This window comes from Quercus robur, chromosome 6, assembly GCF_932294415.1.
Source record: "Quercus robur chromosome 6, dhQueRobu3.1, whole genome shotgun sequence".
In the NCBI taxonomy this organism is placed as follows: Eukaryota; Viridiplantae; Streptophyta; class Magnoliopsida; order Fagales; family Fagaceae; genus Quercus; species Quercus robur.
In genome coordinates, this window is record NC_065539.1 from 48,663,517 (window position 1) to 48,680,947 (window position 17,431).

Here is a 17,431-nt window from a genome sequence, read left to right on the forward strand (position 1 = left end):
AGTAGCTCATAACCTAGCTAAACATGCTAGTCATGTTAGAGGTTTGTCGGTGTGGGTGGAGGATATTCCACCACACCTATATGATGTACTCTTTGCTGATCCCAACTGATATTTGTTTTAATAAAAATAGTAGTCTTCATTCTCAAAAAAAAAAAAAAAAAAAAAAAAAAAAAAAAGCATACGCTTGGAATTTGGAGTTTGGATGCCCTTTATCGATTTAGGGTCTGTTTGGATAGAACTTATTTTGCTGAAATTGAAAACTGAAAATACTGTAGCAAAATAATTTTTAAATGTGTGAATAGTGCCGTAGGATCCATTTTTAATGAAAAAGTTGTTGAAAAGTGGAATTTGTGGGTCCGTGAACAGTGCACGGATGCACTGTTCACCGTAAAAAAGTCAACATTTGTGGTTGCTGTCCATGAAACAGTGCATGAACAGTAACCGCATTCCCTGAAACACGTGAAAACCCAAAAAAAAAGAAAAAAAAGAGGAAAACGCAAAACGTGCAAACACTGAAACGCAACGCGTATCCAAACATCACCTTAGAGTTTGTTACTTGTTCCTAAAACTTGTGGGTCCGTGAATAGTGCACGGATGCACTATTCTCCGCGAAAAAGTCAACATTTGCGGTTACTGTTCATGAAACATTGCATGAACAGTAACCGCATTCCCTGAAACACGTGAAAACCCAAAAAAAAAAGAGGAAAACGCAAAACGTGCAAACACTGAAACGCAACGCGTATCCAAACATCACCTTAGAGTTTGTTACTTGTTCCTAAAACTTTATTCATCCATTTTAAATAAGCAAGTTTCCCAAAAGAAAGCAATGTCGTCGTCAACTTTGGGGCAATTCAAGCTTTTCATTTGGACCCACTTTCTCTGTGAGAGCATTTCTCTATATATTGGATCCTAAAATTTTATTCATCCATTTTAAATGAGTGGTTTAATTTTTTAACATTATCAATTAATACCATATTTATTTATTTAGATTATTGATTACTTGACGAAATCCAATTTAAAGTTTTTTTTTTGAGAGAAAAATCCAATTTAAAGTGTATGAATAGGATTTACTTATTTTATTTTATTGTAAAGAAGGTAGAAAAGTGTATGAATAAAAATTTAGAAATTACTTTTCTTTTTTAGAGGGAGATTTTAGAAATTACTTGAAAACTCTAGATGATCTTATTCATTTATACCTAACTTCAAAATGAACTCTTCATAATGAGTGGGCTAATGAATATGGTGTCAAATTATCCATGCAAGCTAATACATTTTAGGTTAAATTGTGTATATATATATATATATATATATTTTGAGAATCAACGTGACCTTGATTAAATTGTATATTTGGTTATCAATCTTTGACATTTGTTCCCAAATCATCCTTACCTTTAAAATATTTCAAAAAGTTTCTTATAGTAATATTATATGAGGAAAAATACTAAGACAGTAAATTTAATTCAGAAAACTGAGGCTACAAGTTAATAACATGGAGTCTATGATGTGGCATGATGTTCATATATCACATCAACATTTTTCCATCTATGATAAGAACATTTTGATACAATATTTTGAAAGTATAATGACTAAAGAAAAACAATTTAAGTATAACAATAAATATGATTTTTGAACAAATAAAAAGTTGAAAACCAAAAAGCTCTACAAATTACTGTATATGATTTTTTTTTTTTGATAGTCACTGTGCAGTAAGATTATGAACTTGCAGAAGATGATCAAAAGGGAGATGAACCCTGCAGGTATTAATTGCAATGACATTCCACAGTTGCCTCGCCCATCATTTTCATGCCGACCAATAATTCAGTCTCTTCCCCAGCTGTTATCTACCCACAACTTCACTGCACTATTCAATATAATTTGATAGACACTTAAAACACTGCATAACTTTTTAGATAAAGCTTTATATCTCAAAAAATCTATACATTTATATCCCCCTCCATCCAAGGCTAACTTTACTCTATTTCCCTTTCTCACTCTTTATCTCCTCTCAATCCAAACGGACCATTAATACTTGTTATAGCATTGCTAAATGTTCATTATATTGTGAAAGCTCTAATAAAATTCTACTTCCTATAGGCAAACATATGCACCTAATATGATGGCGCGGATGTGTGATTATAAAGGAGAATGATGCTAGGATACTACCAAAGAAAAATGCGAAAGATACTACAAATTTTACCACATAACCTTTATAATTAAACTGATCAAATTGGTGGATATCAATAACATAATAAATGAATGTCAATATTACTTTTTTTATTTTTTAATTGATGACATATTGGTTTTTTAAAGATGTAATAAGATTAGTAGTATCTCTAGCATTAGTCATGTTACAAATTTTACTACATAACCTTTACAAACAAATATGTTATAAATTACCAAAAAAAAAATCATTATTATGTTATTAAAATAAGAAACAATACTAAGTAAAAGCAACAACAAAAAGTTGAAAAAAATAACAAAACTATTACAAATTTAACTATAAAAAGCTTACAAAATGATTTAGCAAAAATATGGTTAGTGGTTAGTGCTACTTCAATAACATAATAAATGAATGTTTAAATAAAAAATAATACTAAGTAAAAGCAACAATAAAAAGTTGAGGAAAATACCAAAACTATTACAAATTATACTATAAAAAGCTTACAAATTGATTTAGCAAAAATATGATTAGTGCTACTTTAATAACATAATAAATGAATGTTTAAATACTTTCTTGTGATTAATGACCTCTTAATTTGTAAGTTTTATGTGGAGTTTTAGTTAACTTAATTACTAAAGTTTTTTTGTAATTGAATAAAATACCTGGGATTTGAACTTCAACTGCACTAAAAATTAAATCCTTAAAATCACTTGTCAACAGTGAAAAGGCATCCTAGTTTTCCATCTTTAACTCAGTGGGGATAAACTTTGGTTTGACAAATGGGTCTGGCAAATGGGTATTTAATTTTCCATAAGGGTGCATTTGGTTGGGGTGAAAACAGGGAAAACTAAAAATAGAAAGAGGAAAATAGGGTGGAAAATGCTGTTTTCCACTGTTTGATTGGGGAAGGAAAATAGGAAAGATAGAAAACCCGAGGGAAAGTTTTCCCTCCCGGGCCCACTTTTTTTATTCTCCTAAATCGGGAGGAAAATGTGGAGAGAAAAGTGCTGCGAAAGCACTTTTACACAAATACCCTCTCTCACCTACCCCTCATTCATGACCTAATGACCCTCTCACCTACCTCTCATTCATGACCTGATGACTTTTGCTTATAAATCATCCTTATCACTTTTGCCTCTTCTCATCCTTACCTTCAAAGCACACCAACGTCCAGGTTCTCTTTTTTTTTTTTTTTTTTCAACGTGACCCCGAAGTGGAAGAATATATATATATATATTTTGTAACTTTTACATTATAATAATATAAATAATAATAAAAAACATATATATATATATATATATATGATATAGTAAATTTTATATTATTTAATGAGTACAAATAAATCTATTTCTTACCTATTATGTAACAAGGGTATAATAGTCAATTTATATAATTTACATTTTCCATCATTCCATTTTTCTCTCTAATCAAATAAAAGAGTTTTTACTACCACGTACCCTTGGTATGGTGGTCACTTCACAAGTATAAGTGTTTGTGGGGTGTGGGGGATAAGGGCCGGTATTCAAGTTTCCAGGAGGGAGTTTCACACACATATACACTTAGATTAGGTTAGAGTAGAAATTCTATCTTATATTAAAAAAAATAAAAGAGTTTTTCACCCTCTCATTTTTCCATCCCTCCAACCAAACACACAAGAGGAAAAACCAAATATTTTCTATCCTCCTATTTTTCCATCCTTCCACAATTTTCCATCTTCTTACTTTTTCACTCCTCCAACCAAACCTATCCTAAAACTGTGACGAGTTAAAGACATTTGCATCTGGGTTCCACCGCCTATCATTGGCATTCACAAAAAGCGGTGCATAGCTTGCCTTTTTAACAACGTCACTGTTCTTTTCAATCCCAAAAAGGAATGCGGCCTGAGGCCTCAGCCAGTCCTGCTAAAAGACTTCCTTTGCCAGCATCTATCCCAGTTACGGCATATTTAACTTAGGTCTCACGCAGTGGAGGTAAACTTTGGTTTGACAAATGGGTCTTGGCTTCCCTATCTTGTGACTTGTGAGTTTGACTTCTTGGACTTAATAGAAATAAAATAATAATTATGAAAAAGTGATAGATTTGAAAAATGAAAGTATATTGTATATTAAATATATATTAAAAGCAATCGATAATTGTTTTTGTTTTTTTGTTTTTTGTTTTCCCTTCCTGAGGAAGTCTACGATGTCAACCTCACCTCACATCTAAAGAGAGATCTGATTTCTCTTGTTTGGTAGCCAATTGTCTAGATTTATCAAGTTAACCAAAGGCCCCTAGTGTACAGATTTATCAAATTTTAGATGGGTAACACTCACAATGACCTCTCTATGCTTCTAAGAAAAGTTATCAAGTTTTAGATGGGTAACATTCGCATTCAACTCTCTGTAGTTCTAATAAAAGTTTTGCTAGAAACCCAATTTTCACCATGAGCTCTATTTTGGCGTGACTCTTTCTCCACCCTTTATGTGGGTTATTCTCTGTTTTTTTTTTTTTTTTTTTGGTGGGCCTTTTACATCCTCTGTGGTGGTTTTCACTGTCCCCTTCATGCGTCTCGAGTCAGTCTTATGTGGTCGTGTCTCTTTCATTGATAGGTAGTTAGACCCTTAAATGCTCTTAGGGGGTGGCATCGGTCCAAATCCGATACTGATTGGTCTGGATCTAAACTGTTTTGTACATAATGGTTAGATCTCAAGGCTAGAGTTCTAACACGAGGGTGGGTTCCTACAAATAGGGGCGGAGGGAGGCGGGGCAAGTGCCCCCTGAACTCACAGAAAGTTCTAAAGTAATACTGCTAAAAGGTCTTATTTACCACTCCTGACATAAATGACAAATAACTTTCTATTTATTGTACAGTACATGATTACATGCCGTAACTTCTCACACATTAACTCTTACATAAACTTTTTCCATGGCAACTTTTCTTACACCACCTGCACTCTTACATAGGATCCGTTTAGGTTGAATTTATTGTTGCTGAAACTGAAAATTGAAAACTGAAAATACTGTAGTAAAATAATTTTTAAATGTGTAAATAGTACCGTGGAACTTATTTTTAATATTTTTTAATATATAAACAGTGTATGTACAGTGCATAAACAGTACATACACTGTTCATTACAGTATATTTTGTCTCCCAAACTCAACAAATGCGGACAAAAGAAAAAAAAAAAAACAAAGGAAAATGCAACACTAAAACGTGGATGCAGGATTCCTTGGAATCCAAACGCCCTCATAATCTCTTATATTAAATCAATGGGTTTCACCTAGTAATGATAAAAATAAAACAACTTGTAAAATATCTCACTTCTTTACTAGGATTAAGATATTGCACCTAATGTAGTTGTTATGAATGACTGAGATTTAAAATTGTAAAAAGTAATTTTAAATCTCAATCATTGAATAAAAAAATTGAAGATAAAAAGTAAAATTGGTAAAAGAATACTGTAAGAGGGAAAGAGGTTAATTGCACCTTGCACTAGATCCTAATCCTTTTACGGCTACTTTTAAGCACACCTCCCATCAAAATTTTTTTTTTTTTTTAATCTTTCTTTTGGTATTAGACCCTTTCAGTCTGAAACCTAGAGTTTCTATTAAGTTTATAAAACCATTCAAGCCATTGAGTTACCTGTAAATATTCATAGGTATATTGCCATACTTTTAATACTTTTACATTGATTTATTTATTTTGAAGAATCAAATTATATTTTTAATCTTGTCCCTTTTAACTAAATTCCTTACTCTGCCATTGCTTACAAATACTTTTAAAATACATTTCCACCAAACTTTCTCTATTTTTCCTCTTCTATACTCTATTAAAATATTTCCCTTTTTTTTTAAAAAATCTTTATATCAAACAATAATTTTATCACAAATCTGTACAAGTCAGCCAAAAGATTTCAAACCTCAGTGAGACAGTGACACCCATGCCAAAATCTACAAATCAACAACATAACCCAATCAACTTTTATAGTTTATAGTTTATACCCATACCCTCCCATACGGCCATACCCAAACCACCGGGTCACCGTGAACACCCCACGCCAGAACTCATCTCATCAAGAACTACCACTTTGCGGTGTCGCAACTCACCATTAAGCCAAGACAGATGTGCTACACTAATAATTTTTTTTTTTTTAAATTTTTTTTAAAGCATGAAGTGACACAATTTGGCTGCTATACTATTAACCTAATAATATATAATATAATAACCTTCATCAACAGGACCACATTTGGCCCAATTTAGAGTGGGAAAAATGTTCACGTTTTCTGCGTTCTTACTATCATAATTGCATATTTGCATTAACAAACACAGACACAGCTAGATATACATATTTATTTCAACGATTCAATCTTTCTTTTTATATAATATTTTGGTTAGGTGAACAAGTTGTTGCCTATCTATAGAATGAAAAAAAACAAAAAAAGGGTTCACGTTACACACACGTTCATATATTTATTAATGATAGGGTTTTATGATATGCTTTACGTCTACGTGTTGTTAGGCTTTTAGTACAAAGTAGGCAAATATTGATTGATTGGGGACGTCCGAAGGTTGGATGAAATTAGAGGAAACAATATTTGTGATTTGTTTCGTTGGATCCACATCAGACTGACGTTAGAGATTTATTACCTTCATTGTATCTTCTCATCATGTTGGGTCCAATGACAGCTAACACTGTCCCAAATCAGGATGATATAAGCATCAAACTGATAGTTTTTTTTAATAATTCAATAGTTTCAATAAAGGAATGAGAAATTTAAATCCTAAATGTTTAGGTTGGAAATATCAGGAATTGTTAACTAATTAAGTTATAAAGCTCTTGACAATAGAAAACTAACACTTAATTTATTAAATATCTTTCCAAAAACAAGAAGAAGCTCTTTTTAAGGAAAAAATTGGCCTTTGTCCTTTTTTAAAAAAACAATCTAGCATTTTGCCCTCTTTCCCAAATTAATTAAGGAATCGCTTCTTTTTTAAAACTCGATTTTCTTTTAACCAAAAAAACATTATCTTAACAAAAAAAAAAAAAAACTCGATTTTCTCAAAATCAAGTTAAGCCCTATAGTGGCGTTTTTAAAGAGCCTATAGTGACATTTTATGAACCTATAGTGGCGTTTTGTAACTCGATTTCCATGAAGTCGAGTTATAGATAAAAAAAAAAAAAAAATGCATATAACTAGATTTCATGGAGATCGAGTTACAAAACGCTACTATAGGTTCCTTAAAATGTCACCATAAGCTCCTTAAAACGCTACTATAGGGCTCTAGAATTTTTTTTTTTTTTTTTTTATAACTCGATTTTGAGAAAATCGAGTTTCAAAAGAGGGCAAAATCGAGTTTCAAAAGAGGGACATTTCCTTAATTAGTTTGGAAAATGGGGCAAAATGCTGGATTTTTTTTTTTGAAAGGGACATTTGCCCATTTTCTCCATCTTTTTAACATTAAATAAAGAATCTATATTTAAACCCATCCATATCTGGATTAGTTGATAAAAAAAAATTATTATGAATGAAATATATTATAAGTTTTAAATCTTATAGTTAATGATATATTTTTTAAATTGTTATCCTAGATTATTTGAATTCAACATGTTATTTAACGTGGGTTCTAGTCAATTTAATTAGTAAAATTTTTTATTATTGAATAAAAGATGTGAGATCAAATTTTGGGCAAAATTTGCCAAACAATGAAAATTCTGAAAAATTTTAGCCGGACAGCACACGTTCAAACTTATTTAGTTAGTTAGACTGTTTTTGAAAGTCGAGTTTGGCAAACTCGACTTTGGGTTGGAATACAGACACAATAGTGGCGTTTTTTTAGTGGCGTTTTCTATAAATGCTGCTATAGCCACTAAAAAAACGCCACTATAGTGTCTGTTTTCTAGCCCAAATCGAGTTTGCCAAACTCGACTGTCAAAAACAGTCTAACTTACTAAATAACTTTGAACATGTGCCACGCGCCTAATTTTTTCCTAGGAATACTCTGTTTGGCAATTTTTTCCTCAAATTTTGCCTACATCAAGATATTAACATGATGTGAAAGAGAGAGCTCTTTACCATCAAATTAAGAGTCTTATAGCTCAACTGGTTGGTACCTTTTAGTATTTTCAATGGAGAAATTTATGATTCAAATACTCTCATCCTATTGTACTATTGAATTATAAAAAAATCAAGATATTAATAGAGATGATAACTAATATATTGTGTAATCAACATGCATGGGGCGAAGGAACGATCTATCATAAAATATATATATATAAAGAGAATGTTATGATAATTTTTCCTTTCCCAGAAAATGTCAGTTCGGGATGAGTAACAAACAGCTTGTGCGGCATGCGCCTAGTTGTTCATTTTTATAAGAGTTGTTATTCTTTTATTGAATACCTTTGACTAAATAATTACTCTTTTGTCCATGACGTTGTCTGCATAATAGTACGTCCAATGAAAATATCATAGGTCATACTTTAGGATATTTCTCAAATATCATTTATAAAACAAAAAATCAATGGTATTCTTTTCAAATGATAAGCTTCTAAAATAATGGAAAGAAATGGTGTGAAGCAAAGTTTCTGAAAGATACAAATGTTTTGTCTGTGGGAGTATTGGAAGATTTTCAAATGATGAGATTCTAATTACTTGCAAGAAAAGAAATGGTGTGACTTTTGAAGTAGATTGCTCAAAGATATGATGTTTTACTTTTATTTGTGGGCGCCTTTGTTTTCCATCGATCAAGCTTCCAAAATAGTGGAAACTGGGAAGTAAAAGTAATGGTTTGAACTTTGGAGGCCAACTTGCTCAAAGATATGATGTTTTGTGGGCTTCTTCTAGATATGATGACTGTGGAGCCGATTTTTGGAAGGCATTTCCTTCTCTATTATTTTTTTGAGTCTAAAGACTAAAGTTGTTCCAGATATGTATATATACACACATACACACACATATATATATATATATTTTAAAAAAAAAATTATGCCCAATATCACTTATTTTATGACTAATATTTGTTTAACACTATGAGTTGTAATGCTTTGAACTGAAATCGTGACTTGAAGTCATAATTTCAGTACAAAAATTGTGTATATATAATTGTGCAACAATTTTTTTATTTTTTAAAATTTTTTAAAACAACAATGTGCACTAGTATTTTCGTACCCTTATTTTAAAGTACTATATTAAAAAAAAAAAGGGTAAAAAAAGTGGGTTTGTAGCTTTTATTAAGAAAATGCAATCATATTAGCTATAAGACTATAGCACTAAGAATCTAAGATGTGGAATGTTCTATTCACACTGAAAAACTGCTAACATGTTTAGCAAAGCTGTGAACTACAAAGTTACCCTATATACAAATATTTGAAAAGCTAACATTAGCAAAAGAACTTGTTAAAATTTTTGTCTCCTCAATCAGATGACCATATAAGGCAAAAGATTCTTCATTGCTTCTCAAAGATTTGATAATTATCTCTAAATCACCCTTAAGATCATGAAATAAGAAATGCTGATATCTTGAGTAAAAAGCAAAACTCTCATCCTCCAAATCAAAAAAGAATCAAAAAGGAAAAGACGAAAACGATTAAGAAATTGATAGTTCCTCAATGAAAAATTCAAATGAGAAGAAATAGATAAAAATTTGTTCAAAGTGGATGGGTAATTTAATTTTGTCCAAAACGCCGAGGAGCTTTTACTCCTCATTTTCACTCATTTTCTTTGGAGATAAAGTTTTGATGGACTCCAAGAGAAAATAGTAAGACCTTACCAATTTTCTCCTCTCTCTCTCTCTCTCCCCCCCCCCCCCTCTAACCAAGCACCATTCCTGATAATTTTCTCTCATATTTTTCACTCACATCAAAAGTCACACCAATCAGATCCAATTTTTTTAAATAAAAAATATTCTACTATCGATTATTTTATTTTGGAACATCCCAAAAGGAAGACACAATAGTTTGAATGTGTGATTTCTGCTTTGTTCATTAATAATGACAACTACAAGCGATCTTTACGCGTCATATAGTCATTGATATTGAGAGTTTTGGTTTGGACTTTGAAGTTTGGGTATAGGGACAGAGTCACAGAAGTAGCAATTTAAAAATTTAAAAAAAAAAAATTCTTATCCCCTTATAAAATTTAGAAAATTGTCACAAGGAACTAAACAAAACAAAAATATATCATCTGTCCCATTTCTTTATTTTTTTTTCTTTACTTTGCATTACTACAATGTGAGATCGTGCATGTGTGTGTTATTTTTGAATCTTTATGAATTTCAAAACATGCTTATTAATTTTTTTAATAAAAAAATTAAAAAGATTGCATGTTTTAAGTTGTTTGGATTTGATTGTTTGTTATTGCAAAACAAATCGCCTTTTAATGAGTGCAATTAAGCCGTACTCGAGGGTGTATCATATTAGAGTGTGATAATCCTATAGACTTGCAACAATGTTGTCTAGTTGTACCTAACCGATTTGCTTGGGTGTTTTTGTTCCCATATTATACTTGGCAACATTAACTAATTTTTTAACTTGGAAAAACTTTATTGATATGAATTTATTTTATCAGTAGATTTTGGAAAAACCAATTACATTATTTTATTTTTTGTAAAAGTAAAAATGTAAATACGTTGAAAACATCTGTTGACTTTCTGTAAATACTAAAATATATGTAAATTATTTGTTTAAAGTTTAAACTAATGGAGAAGGAAGGTAGTAGGTGTGATAAAAATTAAGTACTTCGTATAAGAAAATAACCAAATAAGCCTATACAAACTTACAAAGCGTTTATTGTAACTTATTTAGTTATATAGTCTATTTTTGGAACTTGATTTTTTGAAAGTGTAGCTCCAATGTGAAACTTGATTTCATCAAGTTTTATACAATTCAAAGGAACATGGAGCTCTAATTTGAGAAAATTGAGTTCCACATTTGCCACATATAATTGAATTGCATGGAGCTTGATTTTGACGAAATCAAGTTCTACTTTGAACTCAATTTTGAGAAGATCAAGGTGAAAAAAAGCTACTCCCTCTGTCTTAATTTGTATGCAAAATTTAGGTACAATACTTATGTGTTTTTTCTTAAATTTCTCTTCTAAGATTCAGCCATGTGGCTATATTTAACTAAAAATACACTTTTATCCTATGAGGAAAAAAAACCACATGGTTGAATCTTAAAAAGGAAACCTAAAGAACAGCACCTAAGTATTGTACTTAAGTTTTGTCATTGTTTAAAAAACCCAACTTTTTAAGAAAATATCATTTATTGTCTAATTTGTTGTATAAAAATTTATAAATTTTCAAAACTACCCTCATTAATTTAAACTATAGAAAAAAGAATGACATTGACTTTTTAAATAAAGAAAATAATAAGATATATATTTTATTTATTGATTTTAAAAAGAGTACTTCTCTTTTTTTTTTTTTTTTTTTCTTTTTCTTTTTCTTTTTTTTGGAGAAAGAAAAGAGTACTTCATTTAGAAAAGGCTTTATAACAAAATAATTTTAAAACCGAATATTTAACCCCAAAAAAAAAAAAAAAAAATACTCAACACTTGCTTCCATAACGTTTGACTGTCTTCTATAAAGAAAAGAATACAAGCCAAGAGCGACAAAGTGCTAGCTCCTTCGATTCAGAAGCAATAAAAAATGTTAAAAAGAGTTCCATAAACTTCCCTCATGCTTCATGCTTCATGCTTCATGCTTGACATCAATTATAATATGTTAGTCCATCCTTTGGTTCTATTGACTTCTCTACATTAATTTAGTGTTGGTTTCACTTAACTCAATTAGTAAAGTTTTTAATAGTTTAATAAGAGATTTTGTGTTCAATTTCTGCCCACATTGAAAATTAATTGATGTCTTGTTCTGATGATAAATAGTATAATTATAAAAAGCGGATACAATAAGTTGAAACTCTATAATTTAAATATTAAAAAAAAATGTGCGAGGAAAGCATAAAAGAAGTCACAAAAAAAAAAAAAAAAAAAAAATCACAATCACACAAGCACTATTATGACTCTCCTATGATCTTTTAGCAAGGATAATTATAGATCATTTCAGCTTCCCAATAGGACCCCATCAAGAATTTTATTTTCATTGTCCCAGCTGGCCGGGACATTAGCATGACAAATGGTCCTAATAATGATACTAACTTTGCTTTTTTACTCGTCAACTACTTAATAGTCTATAATCTACCTTTTGCACTGTGTGAAAAAAAAGTTGACAATTGGCCAACATGGAAAATTGGCAATGCCCCAACAATCATTGCATTTGCTGCCCATTATATTATCAGAAAATGGTAAGCAGAGATAAACTTTGTAAGCTCTATTTTATAAAGACTAGTTGGTACTATAAATTATTCGAGGACTCTTATGCTAGACTATAAGTGATTAATCATCACTTACGCATAAACTCATTATTTTCACTCATGAAATTCTGTGGTCTTACATTTTTTCTTTTATATATATATTTTTTTAGAAATTGTACCCATCAGTCCAAGTAAGAACCACGTAAGCAGAGATAAACAATAAGAAGTAATCAAGCATTCTAGACAAAAGAAAATTCGCATGCAAATTGCTTGCCCAGTTTCATCAGATCTATGGTTCCCCACTCCATTTTCAAAAGTCTGAATATTGGTTGTATGTATCTCGTTTAATCACCACGTCAGTGCCAGCTTTATCCCACATGCAGTGGTATTCTATGTTTCTTTTACATGTTTCTAATTGTTAACCAAATTTTTTGTTTATCAATCGGTGCTATCAGACAAAATCTAAAAAAATTTAGTTGTTTACTACAAGTATAAATACCTCAGAACAAATCCATATCTTTGCTCACAAGTCCTAGTCCTTGATTCCTTACTCCTTTCCCACTTCTTATTTTTTTTCATACTAGTTTGGTGTACTGTTTGGAAAGAGAGAGAGAGAGAGAGATAGAGAGAGATATGGCAATTGGACAAGTTAAGGATGCTGAAAGTAGTGATGAAATAAATGGCCTTGAAGATTTGGAACAGCCATTCATCCAGCAAGATAATATTGTTTCCCATAAAGATGATAAAAATGTTGAAGGTGGATCCATTGGAATGGTTTTGCTCAGTACATGTGTTGCTGTTTGTGGCTCTTTTGAATTTGGATCATGTGTAAGTATATTTCACTTCTCTCTTATACGTCTCCAACAAAAAGCAGCTTAGGAGTCTAGGAAAAAAGTTGTTCTTTTTTCCAAAATGTAATGGCATTTCTGGTTTAAGAGAGTTTCTGGGGTTACTAAATCTGTTTCTTTTTTTGTTTTTTCTTTTGGTTAGGAACCAAAAAAGAAAAGAAAAAAAAAAAACAAAGAGAAAAAAAAAAGATATCAGGTTTGTTTAGCTTAAGTTATTATTTTGGCAGGTGGGCTATTCAGCACCCACTCAATCTGCAATCACAGAAGATCTTAATCTTTCTGTAGCTGAGGTAGGGCTTCTTTTCCTCTCTCTTTTGAGATTTAGTATCAAAATTATATGAATTGCTACTAATTTATTGTATGTCATATGACAGTACTCCATGTTTGGCTCCATATTAACAATTGGTGCAATGTTTGGTGCCATCACAAGTGGTAAAATTGCAGACTTCACTGGTCGAAAATGGGTATGTTAAACTTGAAATTGATTAGCTAGTGCTCAACTTTTTCATCTCTATTGTACTACATACATTTTACAAAGTGATGTGTCACGCCAAAGAAATTTATTTATTATTTTTGTTTTTGTTTTGTTTGTTTGTTTGTTTTTTTGTCTGAGATAGAAATCTACTCTAGTATAATTTAAGTGTATATGTGTGATGCTCCGTCTTGGAAATTTGAATCTCAACTCTTTCCCTCACACTTCACGAGCACTTATACTTGTGGAGTAACCATCACGCTAAGGGTGTGTGATAGTATTTATTATTGTTGTTGATCTGGCACTAACACATTTGTTGTCACATCATTTTGTTAGATTTTTGTAGTGAAATTGGTATTAGTTTTATCATTTTCGTTGTACTAAACTTTCTGGAGATTTAATGGTAGCAGGCAATGACGATGTCAGGTGTTTTCTGCATTGCAGGATGGCTTGCTGTATATTTCTCTAAGGTATGCACTGTTTGCATATGTTAATTCTTAAAGTAAGAAACAAACACTGTCATCTTGCTGAAATTACTAGCTGTTATGGTTTTTTTTAATTATTTTTTATTTTTGCATGGCTTTAATATAGGGAGCTATTTCACTTGACATGGGAAGGTTGTTCACAGGATATGGAATTGGAGTTTTTTCTTATGTGGTAATTATTTAATATCTATATCCCTTTTTTGTTTTGTCACCTTGTAATGATAAAATTTCGAAATTTTAACAAAATTTAACAAAGTGGATGAACAGGTGCCAATATTTATTGCTGAAATTGCTCCAAAGAATTTGCGTGGAGGGCTCACAACATTGAATCAGGTGGGATAATTAATCATGAAGATTATATTCTTTATGAATCTTGCTATCTGATTGAAGATTAATTGGTCAATATCTTAGTTCTTTCCCTTTTCTTTTGCTTGTTCTGCAGCTCATGATTGTCACTGGATCATCAGTTGCATTCTTAGTAGGATCAGTCATAACATGGAGAGCACTTGCTTTGACTGGTAAATTCTAAAATTTGAGTATTTTACTCTATATGTATACAGAAGTGTGACTGTTGAAAAGAAAATTCTAAAACTTTACTAAATGAAGTGTTGGCTTTGATTTGAAGGGCTTGTTCCATGCATATTCCTTCTTGTGGGTCTATGTTTTGTTCCGGAGTCTCCCAGATGGCTGGTGAGCATTTAAATAAAAAATTTAAGCAATTTCGTTTTCAAATTAGATATGAGATTGAACAAGAAATGAGACCAAAAGAATGTCATTCTTTGCAGGCAAAGGTTGGCCGTGAGAAAGAATTTCAAGATGCGCTACGAAAACTTCGTGGCAAAGATGCTGATATTACTTTTGAAGCTGCAGAAATTAAAGTACTTCCCTTCCTAACACCCACATAAAGCTTGCTAATGTAAATTTGTATGTCTGAGGAACTGACTCATTATGTTTCTTGGCAGGATTATATTGAAACTCTTAAGACTCTTCCAAAGGCTAAAATGCTGGATTTGTTCCAAAGAAGACATATTCGCTCCATGATTGTACGTGTCTTTTTTATATCTATAGAAATGTGCATTTGGATTACGTTATTGTTGAAAACTTATATGCTTATTTACTGGAAGTTAATAAAATTTCAGTTGTACATAGAAGAAGTGGGACTTCAATAAATTGTACATATGCAAATAAGTAGAAAAATTAAAAGAAGCTGATCCAAACTTAATGAAGTATGTTTAGGCTGGTTATCTGAGAGGCCTTTTATATTGTACTAATACTTGCTGTTTGGTGACTATTTTCAGATTGGAGTAGGAATAATGATATGTCAACAATTCACAGGAATAAATGGAATAGGTTTCTATGCAAGTGAAACCTTTGCAGAAGCTGGTAATTCAGTGTTTCTATTCACTTCATTCCTTATGCCCTTTTTTTTAACACATCTTTTCTCTTGAAACTTATTTCTAATCCTTTCATATCACTTCATTTTTTTTGGAACTTATTTTTTAATTGAATTATCTAAACAGCAGGGGCTTCTCTGGCCAAAATTGGAACCATAGCTTATGCCTGTATTCAGGTATAATTTCTACCACTGTCCTAAAAGTCACATCATTAATTCTTAATCCAAACTCAGATTATCTGATATTGATTCACAGGTTCCAATAACTATAGTGGGCGCAATGATGATTGACAAATCTGGAAGAAAGCCACTTATGATGGTAGATAATGTTATAGCATTTATCTTTTGAAACTTATGAAAATTATATCAGAGGGAGAGTAGTATTTTGATGCCTAATGAGTAGTGAAAATTGTTTTTCTGTATGAAGATTTCTGCAACTGGGACATTTCTAGGCTGCTTTGTAACAGGCACTTCTTTCTTTCTCGAGGTAAGCCATTAAAATTATCATTGTGTATTAAAAAGAACTCTTTTATCTAGTTGTTTCTTTTACATTTTAGTCTGAACTTGATTTTTTGATCATTATGAATCAGGGCCACAACTTGTTGCCTGAGTGGGCACCAATATTAGCTTTTGTTGGAGTGCTGGTAAATTAACCATTATAACTGCAAATTTGTGTAGTAAAACATGATCACCTTTTTGCCACTCCAAAATAAATATGGATTTTTATTTTATTGATTTTATTTTATTTTTTCATTTAAATCAGTTTTTCATAGCATTTTTCTCTATTGGAATGGGAGCAGTCCCTTGGCTGATTATGTCTGAGGTAACTTTCTACATTTTCAAAGTGAATTTGTATGCTTGTTTAACAAATTAGCATTCGATAACTTGATAATTTCATTGAGCTTATCTGAAACCTATTGTTTTGCAGATTTTCCCAATTGATGTGAAGGGGGCTGCTGGCAGCTTGGTGGTGCTAGTGAACTGGTTGGGTGCTTGGTTAATTTCATATACATTCAACTTTCTTTTGTCCTGGAGTTCCTCAGGTAAAGAAAAACAATAAGCCTAATGACCCAACATTTTTCATAATAACTGAGATGACAGGTTGTGATCAGTGGTGATCCCACGTGAAAGTGATGTTGCGCTAATTATAATCTGCCACCTCAACAAATTGTGAAAACAAATTTGTGGATTTCTTGTGTCTGTAGCATTGTTAGCACCAAACAAGTGCATTGTAAGTTTGCATTCTTGTATAACTGACACTCCTATGTTTGATTTTTCTTTTCCAGGCACTTTTTTCCTCTACTCTGCATTCTCTTTGATGGCTGTTCTATTTGTGGCAAAGGTAGTTCCAGAAACCAAAGGAAAAACACTAGAAGAAATTCAACAATGCATAAACTCCTAGAGAGGGAGAAGACTACAAAATAAGAGAATGAACAATAGCTGGAGAAGCTGCTTGATAATTTGAGTTGATTGTGGCTCAAGACGTATTATCTTTATTTGGTGCTGAAAATCCTAGTTCAAACGTGGCAAGAAGATACTAAACATTTTATTAAAAAATTCTTTGGGCACCAAGTAGATGAAATTTATAGGCAAAAAAAAGAAGGAAAGATAGATGTAATGGAAATTGTGGGTTGGACAAAAGTCAGTAGAGCCTATCAATTGTAAGAAAGATACATGAGTATGCTTCAATGCTTGTACTCATGTAAAAGAATGCAAAGGTTGTTACTATTTTTATCCAATATATTTATGAAGAGAGTTTTCAGTTATTTGTTCAGTAATCCTA

The 17,431-nt window shown here is 31.4% G+C and overlaps 2 protein-coding genes across 3 annotated transcripts in view; both read left to right on the forward strand.

Moving 5' to 3' along the window:
- The window catches only part of LOC126689200 (sugar transporter ERD6-like 16), a 32,165-nt gene extending 15,138 nt beyond the window's left edge, over nucleotides 1–17,027 (forward strand). The window contains exon 18 of the mRNA XM_050384284.1: nucleotides 16,750–17,027. The gene's annotated coding sequence lies outside the window, so the exon portion shown is untranslated. The remainder of the gene's footprint in view (nucleotides 1–16,749) is intronic.
- LOC126689199 (sugar transporter ERD6-like 16) lies at nucleotides 12,716–17,414 on the forward strand. Of its 2 annotated transcripts, none has more exons than XM_050384282.1 (18): nucleotides 12,716–13,278; nucleotides 13,526–13,588; nucleotides 13,673–13,762; nucleotides 14,181–14,240; nucleotides 14,362–14,427; nucleotides 14,523–14,588; nucleotides 14,698–14,773; nucleotides 14,881–14,945; nucleotides 15,041–15,133; nucleotides 15,218–15,298; nucleotides 15,554–15,638; nucleotides 15,779–15,825; nucleotides 15,905–15,967; nucleotides 16,076–16,135; nucleotides 16,239–16,292; nucleotides 16,412–16,471; nucleotides 16,577–16,691; nucleotides 16,935–17,414. In XM_050384282.1, the coding sequence occupies exons 1-18, from the start codon at nucleotides 13,084–13,086 to the stop codon at nucleotides 17,048–17,050; spliced, it is 1,455 nt and encodes a 484-aa protein (XP_050240239.1). In that variant the 5' UTR covers nucleotides 12,716–13,083; the 3' UTR covers nucleotides 17,051–17,414. The 2 variants fall into 2 exon arrangements, with proteins under 2 accessions (XP_050240239.1, XP_050240238.1); XM_050384281.1 differs by having other exon boundaries at nucleotides 12,718–13,278; nucleotides 15,776–15,825.
- Nucleotides 17,415–17,431: the final 17 nt, after the last annotated feature.